Source organism: Canis aureus, chromosome 25, assembly GCF_053574225.1.
Source record: "Canis aureus isolate CA01 chromosome 25, VMU_Caureus_v.1.0, whole genome shotgun sequence".
NCBI classification, from domain to species: domain Eukaryota; kingdom Metazoa; phylum Chordata; class Mammalia; order Carnivora; family Canidae; genus Canis; species Canis aureus.
The window spans coordinates 12870328-12886203 of NC_135635.1; the positions used below are offsets into that span (position 1 = coordinate 12870328).

At 33.6% G+C, this 15876-nt stretch overlaps 1 protein-coding gene across 4 annotated transcripts in view; it reads right to left on the reverse strand.

The window, feature by feature from the left end:
• The window catches only part of CNTN1 (contactin 1), a 349722-nt gene that overhangs the window by 91367 nt on the left and 242479 nt on the right, over positions 1-15876 (reverse strand). For all 4 annotated transcript variants that reach the window (XM_077870439.1, XM_077870441.1, XM_077870440.1 and 1 more), the window contains one exon: positions 12798-12918. In XM_077870439.1, coding sequence (XP_077726565.1) covers positions 12798-12918 — 121 coding nt within the window. The remainder of the gene's footprint in view (positions 1-12797; positions 12919-15876) is intronic.

Here is a 15876-nt window from a genome sequence, read left to right on the forward strand (position 1 = left end):
TAATGAATTCTAACTTTGAAACAATCAAGCTACTTTCTAAATTCTGTATTTATTAAAAACAGATACACATTCCAGCTCATTATTACAGCTTTGGCATGTAACTGTTATGGAGAACTGCCTCCTAGCAGCTTCTGAATCTGTAGATCTCAATGGTAAGGAGAAGGCTCAATTTCTGGGAAGGCTTCACTATTAATAAATGTATCCCTGTGATTTAGTGCCAAGTGGGGATGGGATGCCTCAGGATGGCGCCCAGTCAGTCATTGTTCCAGCCAGTGTGGGCAGCAAGGGCCATTTTCCTGTCTTAGTCCCGCGAGGGCTGATGAGATGAAATCTTTAGTCTGTCTCTGTGGCAAACTTTCTTGGATAACACAAGTGGAAAGTAGAGGCAATTATCCAAGTATCTGAGGTAAATGTGTGTTTTTCTGACCCAAATACTTGAAAAACTACCTCAACTCTTCTTTCTGGTTTGACTATGATGATCTGGGCACATCTTTCTGCCTATATAAGTGTTTCTTTTTTCTGGATCTTTTCATATAGTTCCATGAAGTTTGGGGGGGAGAGTTATAAGGTGTGTGTGTACTGGTATGCCTGCCCAACTTGGTATGTATATTATAGGAACCTATTTTGTCTGTTCCTCCTAATTTTATAACAAATAAATTGATTAATTTCAAAAGTCCTTTTGAATTCATTTAGGTACTTCATGTCTTAATAATTTTGAATATATATCCACAGTTGTGTATTTGATAACAATTTGAGTTTTGGACTTTAACACAAAGGGAGTATTTATGCCAGATACCATGGAAACTTAAATTGTAATTTAGCACCAGAAGTTCCATAAATTTTAACATGATGGCAGACTTTCCTTCCTTTTGCTTTCATTAATATCCAAGGTCTCTGTGTTAGTCACACAAATCGAACTCTAAATAATCAAAGAGTTAGTAATTTAATCTCTTTTTAATAACTGTCCATGGCTTTATCTTTTTCCACAATGTTTTAAAACTTTAACTACTATTTATTAGATTTGCCAAACAATGAGAAGGGAAAGAGAAAAGTGCAAAAGCTGCAAGCACTAACTTTTACTACTTACTTATAGCAATTCTAGAATGGACTTGGTACTATACCAAATTAACTATACAAAGTTTTAGAGTATGAAAGTATTAGCTATAGATGTTTTAGAAATTAATGATCAGTTTTATTTAAACGTATTCTCTGGAAGAAGCCTAATACCATGAGAAAACTGGACTGAGTGTCCAAGATGATTGTCACTACGTAGATGGGTAATACAGGGCAAGCCTCTCTGAGTCCCACTACACAAAATAAAGAGATAGGAATTATCTAGATAACTTCTAGGATTCATTCTAGATTTAAAAATGTATATTCAAATCTGAACATAGTTGCAGAGATTTCATATAGCTACTGTGAAGAAGTTAGGGGGAAACAAGATTCAATTAATGCATGATTTGACAATAAGAGGACCATTAAAACGTTTTTATCTTAAGGAAAATGTTTATCAATTTCATATTTTTTTAAGAAAGAGTACTAATTAACCTGGAACAACAATCTCTGTTAGATACATCAGAAACAATTTTGCTTGGACAGCAAAGAGACCGATGCTCTGGGTATAAACTCTACTAATATAGAGCAGCTGGGAGTAATAAATATTCAAGAGCATTTCCTGAAGAAAAGACCATTAGTCAACACATTGATGATTTAAAATATAGCAGTATTATTCAGACTAAAAAGTATATCGACAGCTTGCATCAGGTTATTTATTTGGCTATGTTAACTCATTCAACACAAGTTTTAAAACTGGGTTAGTCATCAACCAACATAACCTCCTTAAGAAAGAGTCTAGTAACCATATCATTAGGCCAAGTAATAAAAATTTCAACAGATTACATCAAATAGAGATGGCATCTAACTTACATCCATTTCCATTCTGCAACTGTATTTTGGCTTTAGGAATAAAGTGGAAAGCTTCATACACACACACACACACACACACACACACACACACACTACTTATCTAAATAAAAATCCACGTAAAACAATATGAATACAAACTTCTAATATAACTATATACACATTTTAAACTTGATTTAGGATATAAGATTGAAACAGTTTTTGTGCTACCTGCTTTAATTTCAGCTACTCTTTTCCCAAAATATTTCCAAATTTCATGTGTCATATAGAGTTTAAAAATTAGACCAAAAAACAGTTTCAGATAGTGAAAGTCTTTTTTCTTTTGTTTACCTTTAAATCTCAGACTTACATTAAGAAATTGTGCTTAATATAATATATAAGACGTAAGGGGGGGCATCTGAAAAGCATAGTCTTGATTGCATTTTCTATTTTGGTAAACATTATGTTCAGCCAGACGTCAGTAAGGTCTTCCTAACAGCTGGTAGCAATGCCAAGAATATTTATAATACAGCAGAAATACCAGGGAAAGTGGTAAAACACGGATGTCAAAGCCTAATTTCTTGCTTTGTGACCTAATTTTATGGTCCATTTTTGAATGTTGTCCAAAAGTGCACTCATGAAAGAGAATTTAGGTTTGGCAAGCTGCAGAAATATTCCCACAAGTGCTGCTGAATAAATCCTGAAAAACCTTTCCCTCTAAAGAAAACTCTTTTAGCTGAAGAGCTTAAATTCTCCAGAAATGTCTTTTGTTAAAGAACATTCATTCAGGGCTCTTCATGTGTCAAAACTTGCTTCATGAAGCAACCTGAAATGTATTTCAGGGACCTAAGAAGTAAAACATTTATTATGACAGCAACAACAAAGACATTCATATCAATTCTCTTGGTTTAGATTTTTATTAAAAAGTCTAAAAACATTTGAAGTTTAATAATCAGTTCTTTTTTTGGGGGGTGCTAAGAATAGTTTTAAACTATGAAGGGTTTTAAAATATTATGCAAAAAAAAATATTATGCAATTTACCATTGTTTAAATTCTAAATTCCTTTCGCTATATTATACACACATCTGTTTTAAAAGGTTAATTCTGAAGTTACCTCCTTCACACTGATAAACAATATTATTTTTAGTTGAGTTTATATATGCTCCCTTGGTAGAAATAAATCTTTTACTAAAATCTTCTAGAAGCAACTTTAAATGTCATAATACCAAGAATGTCATTATAATCTCTTGTAAGGTTATCTTAATTTTTATATTAGTGCTCTAGTTAGGGGATGTTTCATCATATTATATTTTTTTCTTAATGTTGATACATAGATTGAGTAGTTCTGTGAAGAACTGTAAAGGTTTTGAAGCTAAACTATCTTACTTAGGGACACCTGAGTGGCTCAATGGTTGAGCATCTGCCTTTGGCTCAGGTTGTGATCTTGGAGTCCTGGGATGGAGTCCCAGATCAGGATCCCCAAAGGGAGCCTGCTTCTCCCTCTGCCTATGTCTCTGCCTCTCTCTCTCTCTCTCATGAGTAAATAAATTAAAAATTTTAAAGTAAATAAATAAAATAAACTATCTTAGTGGGACTTAGGCTTTAAGTTCACCTGTGCTAAAATGATGATGAAGGGGAGGGAAAAACTGATGGACTTAGCTCTTTTCCCCACTTGGGTTGTTCTCCATTCCCATGCCACTCATGGCCTTTATATCAGAGCTTCCTTCTGTGGCTTATGGCAAAACATTAATATCATTTTTTCAATTGTCTGGTTAGCATAAGACATACTGGAGGAAAAGAGGACCTTATTTTCTTATGAAACACATTTCTAAGGTAATTTATCCCAGAATACATTTGATAAACAAAGCAATATCATTTGCAAACTATTTTCCATGGATTCACTAGAACAATAATTTCCAAATACCAGTTAGACCACTGTATTGCAATCGCTTTAGGGCATTATTAAAATAATAAAATAAATAAAATAATAAATAAATAATAATAAATAAAACCAAATAAATAAATAAATAAATAAATAAATAAATAAATAAATAAATAAAATAAAGATTGATCAACCCAAGACAGGTTTGAACATTTGGTCACTTTGGAATGCTATATTAATTTGATGTCTTCCATAATAATAATACTAGAAAAATATATTTAATATTTATTTGAAGGAAAGATAAAAATGCCTACGGAAAAAAAAAAGAACATGCACATTGTCCTCTGTTGCCTTCAGTAATTCAATGCTAGCCCCAAAGCTGCAAGCCCCTCTTGTTTTTTTTGAGGTCTGGAGGTTACCTATAAAAACTGAACTAGAAGGTAGTTTGCGGCCTTCACTTGTTCAGATATTATTCCTGGGTGTGTTGCATTCCAATTATACCCTAATTATACTATCCTTGAAAAAAGAGCCCATCAGTACTTATTTTCTTTATATTTTCAGTATATTATATGTTGAATGATTTTTTTAAACTTTCTGTTTTGAGGTAACTGTAGATTCACATGCAATTGTGGAAAATTATGAAGATCCTTTGCTCCTTTGCCCATCCCTCACCCTGACATTTTGTAACACTAAATTATAATAGTACAACCAGAAAATTTATTTTGCTGTAATCAAATTAAGTTTATCTTAATTTTTATATTATTGCCTTATTAATATTTCACTAGTTTACATGCCTTCATTTGTGTGTCTGAATGTTTGTTTAGTTCTGTGCAACTAATAGTTTTGTCAGATGCATAGACCATCACAGTTATAGAATAATTTCATTATAAGGATCCTCTGTGGTATCCTTTCATGGCCACATCTACTTCCCTTCCTCTGCCCTCTCTAACCCATGACAACTATTATTAATCTATTCTCCTTCTCTATAATTTTGTAATTTTAAGAATGCTATGTAAATGGAGTTATGCAGCATGTAACCTTTGAGGTTGGTTTTCTTCAATCATCATACCTCCCTTGAGATACATTCAAGTTGTGTGCATCAGTAGATCATTTCCCTTTTACTGAAGAGTGGTATTCCATGGTACGATATACCACGATTGAACCATTCACCTCTTTGAATGAGCATGTGTTTTTTTCCAGGCTTTGATTATTATGAATAAAGCTGCTATGAACATTTGTTACATATTTTTCTCTGAACAGATGTTCTTATATCTCTGAGATAAATGCCTATGAGTACAACTACTAGGTGTACGGTAAGCACGATTAGAAACTGCCATACTCATTTCTAGGGTGGCTGTCCCATTTTACATTTTCATCAGGAGTATGCAAGTGGGATCCCTGGGTGGCGCAGAGGTTTAGCGCCTGCCTTTGGCCCAGGGCGCGATCCTGGAGACCCGGGATCAAATCCCACGTCGGCTCCCGGTGCATGGAGCCTGCTTCTCCCTCTGCCTATGTCTCTGCCTCTCTCTCTCTCTCTCTCTATGTGACTATCATAAATAAATAAAAATTAAAAAAAAAAGGAGTATGCAAGTGACTCACTTTCTCTACAATACTACTTTTTCAATAATTTTAGTCATTCTGATGGATATATAATGATACATCATTGTGGTTTTAAACGTGCCTTTCCCTAATGGCCAATGATGTTGAACAACATTTAAATATTGATTTCCCATTTGTATACCTTTTTTTTTTAAAGATTTTATTTATTTATTCATGAGAGACACACAGAGAGAGAGAGAGGCAGAGACACAGGCAGAGGGAGAAGCAGGCTCCATGAAGGGAGCCCGATGTGGGACTCGATCCAGGGTCTCCAGGATCATGCCCTGGGCCAAAGGCAGACACTCAACAGCTGAGCCACCCAGGTGTCCCTGTATACCTTCTTCATTGAAATATCTGCTCATATCTTTTGTTGTTTGTCATATTGGAATGTTTTATAGTTTTGAGAACTCTTTACCTATTCTTTAAATAAATCTTTTATTGGACATGCAGTCTGCAAGTATTTCCCAGTCTGTAGCTTGTCTTTTCATCATCTTCACAGAGACTCACAAAGCAAAAGTTTTTAATTTTGATGAGGTCCAGTTAATTACTTTTTCAGCTTATACATTATGTTTTTGGTGTCAAGTCTATGAACTCTTGCCATACACCTAATTGCTGAACATTTTCACATTTATAATTTTTCCTAAAAGTTCCATAGTTTTACATTTTACATTTAAGTCTATGATTTACTTGGGGTTGATTTTGTATAAGATTTGAGGTGTAGGTCAAGACTTTTTTTTTTTTTTGGCCCACAAATGCCCAAATGTTTCAACATCATTTATTAAAAAGTCTATCTTCATTGAATTACTTTTGCATTTTTGTTAAAATCATTTGAGCATATTTGGATGAGTTATTTTCTGTGTCCAGTGCTGATGCACTATGGTTCATCAGGACAATCTTTAATCCAACTTTGCTAAACTCATCCCAGTACTATTAATTCAAAAACTTCTAAGAGAGGGCTAGAATTCTGTGTCTTTAATTGTATTGGTAAATCTGAAGTACAGCTCTGTTTGGAAACTCTGCTCAGAGTTTTAAAAATCCTCACAAGGATTTTTCATTAATCTTTGCTGAGGTTGGTGTGAGGAAGTGGATAACAGGTGACTTTGTGACTCTCATTTATTAAATTAATTAATAAATATTTAACATTTAGGGAAAGTTATAAAAAATAAGAAATAGCCACCTATATTCTCATTACTTGGCTTAAGAAATGAAACATTACTTATAAAGATGTAGCTTCTTGTGGGTCCCTTCCCTCTTCAATCACATCCTCCTCTCCTCTCTCCAACCCCAGAAGTAACCATTGTCCTATGTTTTATGATTATCATTTTCATGTATTCTGTATATTTGACCATATAAAACACTCATACATATGCATATACATACATATATACAGATATATGTCTAATTCACTATTTTAATAAAAATCTGAAGTAAAAATGACTACTAACTTGATCCAAGGGCAAATTATCATCCTTCTCAGCCTTCAAATGCAGACCACAGCATATCCTAAAGTCTGGTTTAGTTCAATTTGTTTAGATTTAATCATATGTTTACTGGGTTCTTAGTTCACCATGCTTTCTGACATCTCAAAATTTTATTCTGGGATTATTTTCTTTCTTCCTGAATTTTACCCACTAGACATTCCTTTATACATAACAGTTTCTTTGGAGGATAGACTCTGTTACTGTTTGTCTAAATATTACTTTATTTTTTCTCATGATGAATAATATCTTGTCTGGGTATACACTTTTGGATGGATAGTTACTTTTCTTTTAGCATATTGAAGACATTACTCCATGGCTGTAGTAGTATCTGCAGTTGCATAATAAATTACCCCAAAACCCAGTGGCTTAAAACAACAATAAACATAATCTCTCACAGTTTCTGTGAGAATTAAGAATTTTTGAGTGGCTTAGCTGGAGAGTTCTTGATCAAGATTTGGTCCAAGGGTACAGTCACCTGAAAGCTTGCTTAGAGGATTTCCTCTCTAGATAGCTTACTTGTATGACTGGGAAATTGATGCTGATTATCAATAGGTTTTATCTCCTCATGTAAGCTTCTCTACAAAACTGAAGAAATGTCATGACATGACAGCTAGCTTCCTCCAGACTGAGAGTTCCAAGAACCAAGGGAGAAGGAGAATTGTGACTCATGACAGTGTTTATCAGTGTCACTTCTGTTGCCATATATAAGCAACTCCCAGTGTAAAAGGGATTATACAAGGGTTGGTATACCAGAAAGCAAGATGACTGAGGTCAATCATGAAGTCTATCTCCTCCAGTTACTTTGTGACTTTTTTTCCTTTATGACTTGATATTGCTAATGCTGAGTAGTCTGTGGTCAATATATTACTATGCCTTTGCAAAAAAAAATATTTTTTCCCGCTTGCTGCTTCTATAATGTTCTATTGGTTTTTAATATTTTGCAGTTTTATTTATGTTTATTAATTGTTCTTGTGTTTCATCATGCTTCTTAAAATGAGAAGCCATACTGTCACTAATTTTCCAAAATTTATATTCATTATCTCTTTGAAAACTTTTTCTCTCCTACTTTATCTAATATTCCTTCTAGTAATCTGATTTGACAAGTATTGCTTTCTCATTAGATTCTTAATATAATCTCATTTTGAAAATTTGTCTTTGTTTCTCTGTGCTAAAATGTGTTTATTTCCTCATATACTATCTCTTAGGTCTTTATCCTCTCTTAATCTTTCCTAATTTTTGTTTAACTTATTTATTGGCTTTTTATTTTCAATGATTGTCCTTTTCATTTATAGGTATTATTTTTGTTTTTTTCCTTTAAACTCTCGTTTTTATGTTTTTATAGTATCTTGTTTCCAACTCAATTTACCATTGTCCCTTTTATTTAAAGATCTGGGTGGGAATATCCTCATTCTTATTCCAATGAGTAGAATATGTAAAGTACTCTGAACTCAAACACTATTGTTGTCTACCAATCTAACTGCTGATTCTCATTATTGCTTGTCATTTCTGACATAATTTCATATTTTATTTATTTAATATCTGTTAGAATACTGAGGGGGCTGGTTTGAAAGCTCGCTATTTCGAGAGGGTAGTTTTTGCCTTTGCCAAGGCTGTGAGGAAGAATGTATATTAATTTATCCAAAAATTTTGATTCTTTTAGTGAAAGAGTTTTTAGAACATAGAGTGAGCATATTGCCAGTAAAGTAAATAGTTTTGATTTCTTCCAATCAGTGTGACTTGAATTCTATGTATAGGGCTTCCAGGAAAATACTGCTTGAATAAAAGTTACTTTTGAAAAATAGTCTCTATACTATACAAAGACTAACAGAAATATATTCAAAGTGAAAGGATAGAAATAGCATAAAAGGCAGCTTTGGAAATCAAAAGTGAAAATTACATGGCCAATTTGACTCTAGGATTTGAAATTGTTTACATAACTGGAGGAACAGACAATGTGTACCATTTTTATGGTCTAATCCTGGAGCACCTGTGAACTCAATTAGTAATTAAAAAAAATTGAAGTGCTATAGATTTTTAAATATAAACCTTTATGCTTGCTACAAAGGCAATGACTATTGGGCTATTGGCAATGGTTATTGGGCTATTTTTGTAAACTGTTTTTAGTTGACATTTGCTTTTCCTTATTTCTCAATCCTATCATACACTAAACAGATAAAAGGTGGGGGGTGAGTTTTCTCTGAGTAAAAAGCTCTATGAAATCAGATCCAAAGTTACATTTTTCTTTGGCTATGTTTTTCTATATTTAATTTCAGTTTTATATTTAGAAGCACTCAGATTTAACTAATTCACTACCTCTATTCTAAACTCAGTTTAAAATAATGATGAAAGGTATAAGCCTAAAATACGTTTTTCTCTCTCATACAAATTTACACACATATACTCACTGATCCATGATTTTTTTTTAAAGATTTTATCCATTTATTCATGAGAGACACAAAGAGAGGCAGAGACACAGAGACAGGGAGAAACAGACTTCTTGCAGGGAGTCTGATGGGGGACTCAATCCCTGGACTGGGATCTCGCCCTGAGCAGAAGGTGGATGCTCAACCACTGAGCCACCCAGGTATCCTCTGATCCATGATTGTTAACACACACACATGCACACGCACACACACGATATGGATAGCAGCAATAATTTTCATTATTTATTCATTCCCTTCAAGTAATATGGGTTAAAAGAAACCATATTGTCTAAGTTATGTCCAAATATTTCCATTTTCATTTCATAGGGCATAGCAGTTTATGCACTAAACTAGTTTTCTTGCACCCCAAATTTCTCAGTGATCATCAGAGGAAATTACTTTCCTCTCTAATCTGTTTACTGCCTCATTCATAGCACTAATTTCTGAATCTGCAATTTAAATCACTGATATCTGAATATAAGCTAGAATTAGTTCTCAAATCTAGTAAGTTTTTATAGATATCTAATGTCTCATATGTAACACATTTGATATGATTTGAGACATATATTCTTGAAAGGTTGAGTGAAAACTGAAATTTTCACAAGCAATTCATAATCTATTTGAGTTATTAAACCTCACTACATGGAACTAGTTAGGTTTTTGTCCTTGTTTTTTTTTAATTATTATTATTATTTTTTTTAGTATCATCCTTTAGTTTCTCTTTTTAGAGAGTCTTGATCTAGATAAGGGAAAGAAAGAAAAATGGGCTAAGTTTCTTGGGCTTTCGGCCAAAGATGGCCTTTTGGACCATTGCTGGCTTAGAAAATCTCGTAAAAATTATAAATCCTCTTCCCAGAGCCATGCCACATACACATGAACTTTTGCATACAATTTCAGGAAGTCCATGAACCCACAGAAGTCTGTCCATGGGCTTCTTGACTGTTCAAAGAACATATTATGATTTTCTGGACTAGATGAAAAAAACATAACTAAGTGGCTAAATGGACCAATAATATTACTTGAGGCATGCTAAGTGTTCTTATATACTACTCATCATTACTATAATAAATATAGAAAATTGTTTAATTTTATACCCCATGACTTGAGTATATAAAGCGTATTTGAAGGTCTAATTCATATACACTTTTGACTATGCATATATGTATTTGCATATATGCATTTGTACTATAAACTATGCATATATGTATTTGACTATTTTAATTGCAAATTTCTCTTGACATAAAATAAATACCTTTTAGATTATAAAAAATAAAGTTTGGGGAATGATTATAACTTGTAGACTTTTAACAGTCCTAAATAATACTTTTCATCTACTTGTACAATTTTGTTAATATCCTGCTATAGTGTAGGGACTTAAAATGTTATAACAGTTTCTACTAAGTGCAGTTGTCAGGTTCTATTGCTTTAAAGTATTTTCTTCCTGGAACTAAAAAGGTTAAAGAAAGTTACTTTATATTTTTTTACAATACCTGCAATAGCTTCTTTTTATTAGTTTTACGTCTTTAAAATATATACATTACGGTGATTATTAACTACCTAAGTATGTGTGGATAATACCATTGATGCTCTTTGATTATACTCCTCTAACTTCCTCTTCCTTCTAAATACTGGGAATTTACCACATTGTAATTATATGAAAAAACTGCTGTACAAACATTGTAACATAACCCCTATTGTTTGTTTTGTTTTTAGAGAGGGAGAAGTGGGAGTAGGGAGAGAGAGAATCTTAAGCAGGCTCCACACCCACGGCACTCTATTTCACAACCCTGAGACCATGACCCCAGCTGAAATCAAGAGTCTGGAACTTAACTGACTGAGCCACCCAGGCGCCCCAAACATAACCCTTGTTGTAATATAAATGCTAATTATTTTAATATGGAAACAACTTCAATTAAATATACACATAATTTATTGCTGAAAATGGTTTAGCAGCTAGTAGTCTGACTAGAAAGAACAGTGAACTAGTTCCTCTGATAACTCTTGAATATAATAGATGTCCAAGATCATAAAATACTTTTAATGAAAATACAGAAGTTAAATGAACTTTCTTCAATTTAGCATAAGGGATATATGGAATGAATGTCTAAGTTCATTTGGATGAAGAAAATTGAGTTGGACTTCTATTACTCTATTGTAGAATATGTCCATCTGGAATAAAAGGCTTTTAAGCATTTCCCTAGTGTGATCTAAGGACTCCATATTACCACTGCTCTAGAGGCAACTGCAGGAGATGTATGAGGTTGTGAAATTATACTGATCCAGAGGGGAATGAATATGAACCACAGGTATCATCTTATTTACTAGTTATTTGTTTGATTGTGCAAAAACTGACTAAAGATGTGAAATAAATAATAGCCAATAAATATTTCTAGTAAATGAAATGTGAAAAAATAAAATTTTAATGTAAAAAAGAATAAAATAAAATTTTAATATGACAAAGAGCGATAGAGCTATGAAATTATGGAATGGGATTCTGCAGCTCACTTAAGGATTAATGAAAAATCACATATGAATTTCACAACCTATTAGAGAAGATAACACACATGCACAGATTGCTATAAAACACATTAAAGAAAATATTAACTGTTAATAAAGTTTACAAGAGAGGAACTCATATTTGGGATATCAGAAAAGGACTCATGCATTTGGCAATACTTGAGCCTAGCCTTAAAGGATGGCTTAATATTTGGGCAACAAACAACGACTACAGAACCTAGAAGTAATGCTGTGAACCAAGGAACAGAGGTTGAAACTCTAGGATATTTTTGTGAACTGGTTGGACAGTGGAGTTGGTTACATGGAATGGTAAAAGATTAAAGCTAAACAGGCTGAGGTCAGTACATCAAGATTCTTGGTGCTTAGCTAGAAGAAGTCGTCTTTATTCTGTTGGCAACGAGTAAAGAGCCAATGAATGATGTTTTAAATTGGCCTCCCAGCTATACAGCAAAGGTCAGTATCAAGGGGGCTGTATTTTCAATAAGACTGCATTGTAGCACATTCTCAACTATGTGTAAGAAAAAAGCACTAGTCTAAAAACCAGCAAGAAATAGAAACATGATACATGAAAAAATTAACTTTTTATTCTGAAGTGATAGTGATAAATATGTAACACTTGAAGTCATAGTAAATAGCATCAGTATGTTTTTACCATAAAAAATACAAAAGGAAACAACACTATATTCAACACATGAAAAGTATTAGCAGAAACTGAGAACTTCTGGTAAATACTAAGTTTAAAAAGTACAAACATTTAGTAGGAGGTATGTGGTATAAATTTCTAGAAGACATGTAGTTAGTAAAACAAACAAAATCAGTCTTGTTTACTACTTGTCTGGCATAAATCATTCTTAGGCATGGGTGAGGAGCTGTTCTCAAGGACCAAGACTCTAAATATGTAAGAATTCATACCAGAGTTACCAGAAGATTATACAATAGTTATGCAAGTCAAATACCTCTGGTTTCATGATTTTAAAATGTGGAAACTCTTACCTCGAACAACAAGGTCAGCTGAAGCTGAAGAATTGTCCACAATTGTCTGAGCGGTACACGTGTATCTACCAGCATGTTTCAGCTGGGCATTTCGGATGAGTAGTTCCCCATTGGAATCCAGCTGTTAGCAAAAATAGCAGTCATTCACGTCACTACAATCTTCACCAATTATATGGCACTTAGGACACAAAAGGTACAATTCCCCCCTAACAAAATGAGCATCATTCAAAGGTATCTCTTTTAGCTATGCCAATTCGGTCCTTACTTAGGTTAGGCTACTTCAAGTCTGGTCTTCAGTATCTTAAGTGAAAAGTTAAATGAATAAATTACTTAAGATCCTTTTTAGCTCAAATATATTTAACATTCTATTGTTTCTATTATCCAAGGGCCATGCTGAGATGCTTAACAGATTGCAATATCCTGGTGTCCCTGGAAAATTCCATTTTCGAGCAGACATTTGGTTGTCTTGAGAACTAAATATATTGATTAACTATTCTAATCATAAATATCCAGCTATCTTAGAAGATGAAAAAGTAATGGTTAGGTTAATATTTTAATAATAGAGGAGGATATTGTTTATGTAATAGGATAGACTTACACATTTTTAAGTTTTGATTTTTTTTTTAAATGACTGCATTTGGAATGAATGCTCTGCTTTACCATAGTTTTTGCCAGTGGCTCCTTCATATATTAAATTCCTCACTGGTTTTGTAAAGTGTTTAGGTTTGCTACTTTTTTAATTAATGAAGTTAAGAATATAGCCATACCTTGAAGATATTGTGGGTTCAATTCCAGATCACCACAATAGAGCAAGTCAAATGAATGTTTTAATTTCCTAGTGCATATTAGAGTTATGCTTACACTATATTATAGTCAATTAAGTATGCAATGGCATTATGTCTAAAAAAGCAATGTACAGGGCCAGCTGGGTGGCACAATCTGTTAGCGTCTGTCTTGGTTTTGGCTCAGGTCGTGATCTCAGGGTTGTGAGATCAAGCCCTGCATAGGGCTTAGGATGCTTAGGGTGGAGTCTGCTTAGGATTTTCTCTCTCTTCCCCTCCTCTTGTATGCTCATTCTCTTTCTCTCAAATAAACAAATCTTTGAAAAGAGCAAAGTACATACCTCAATTTAAAATACTTTAAAAATACTTTATATGTAAAAAATGTTAAGCATCATATTAGCTTTCAGCAAGTCATAATCTTTTGCTGGTGGAGGTTCTTGCCTTGATGTTGATGGCTGCTAACTGACAAGTATGGTTGTTCTTGAAAGTTTGGATATCTGTGGCAATTTCTTAAAATAAGACAACAGGAGCTTGCCCCATTAATTGACTCTTCCTTTCATGAAAGATTTTTCTGTAGCATGTGATTTTTTTTCTTTTTTCTTTTTTTTTTTTTTATGGCAAATGTGATAGGATGTCACTCCCAGGGTTTTTTTTTTTTTTAAGATTTTATTTATTTATTCATAGAGATGCAGAGAGAGAGGCAGAGACACAGGCAGAAGGAGAAGCAGGCTCCATGCAGACAGCCTGACATGGGATTCGATCCAGGGTCTCCAGGATCATGCCCTGGGCCGCAGGCGGCGCTAAACCGCTGCGCCACCAGGGCTGCCCGCATGTGATGTTTTTGACAGCATTTTACCTACAACTGAACTTCTTTCAAAATTAGAGTCAATCCTCTCAAACCATGCTGATGCTTTATCAACTTAATTGATGTAATATTTGAATTCCTTTGTTGTCATTTTAACAGTCTCCAGAGCTTCTGTACCAGCAGTAAATTCCATCTCAAGAAACCACTTTCTCTGCACTTCCATAGGAAACAACTCTTATCTCTTCAAGTTTCATCAAAAGATTGCAGCAATTCAATCACATCTTCGGATTCCACTTCTAATTCTAGTTCTCTTGCTATTTTCACTATATTTTTTGTTTACCTCCTCTACTGAAATCTTGAACCCCTTAAAGTCATCCATGAAGGTTGGAATCAAATTCTTCCAAATTCCTGTTCATGTTGATATTTTGGCCTCTTCCCATGAATCACAAATATTCTTAATGGCATCTAAAACTGGGAATCTGTCCCAGAAGTTTTTCAATTTGCTTTGCCCAGATCCATCAGAGGAATCATTATCTATGGCAGCTATAGCCTTATGAAATGTAGTTCTTAAATAATAAGACTTGACATGAAAACACTAATTTGAAAAGGTATATGCTCTCCCATGTTTATTGCAGACTTCTTTATAATAGCCAAGATATGAAAGCAACCCCTGTGTCCATCAATAGATGAACGGATAAAGAAGATGTGATACACACACACACACACTACACACAATGGAATATTAGTCATAAAAATGAAGGAAATATTGCCACTTACTACATCTTGAAGATATTATTTGAAGTGAAATAAGTCATAGAAACAGAAATACCATGTAATTTACTTATATTTGAAGACTAAAAAACAAAATGAACAAACAAATAAACAAAGCAGACTCTTAAATACAGAGAACGATCTGGTGGTTGACAGAGGGGAGGTGGGTGGAGGAATGGACAAAGTAGAAGAAAGAGATTAAGTACAAATTCTCAGTTATAAAATAAATAAGTCATGGAGATGAAATACAGCACCGGAATACAGACAATAATATTGTAATAACATTGTATGGTGACAGATGGTGACTATACTTACTGTGAATATTAAGTAATGTATAGAATGTGTTGAGTTACTATGTTGTACACCTGAAACTAATATAACATTGTATGTCAATTGTATTTCAATAATAACACTTGAAAGTTGAAATTGCTCTTTGATCCATGAGCCCAACATTAATCTTGTACATTTTTTATCAGAGCTCTTTAGTGACCAGGTGCATTGTCAATGGGCAGTAATATTTTGCAAGAAACCATTTTCTTTTCTGAGCAATAGGTATCGACGGTGAGCTTAAAATATTCAACAATATTGAATATTTCAAAATGTTGTCAACAGATGTGTTACCAGCGAGGCTTTGCCGTTCCATTTATAGAGCGCAGGAAGAGTCGATTATGCATAACTCTTAACAGCCCTAGGATTTTCAGAATGGTAAATGAGCATCGGC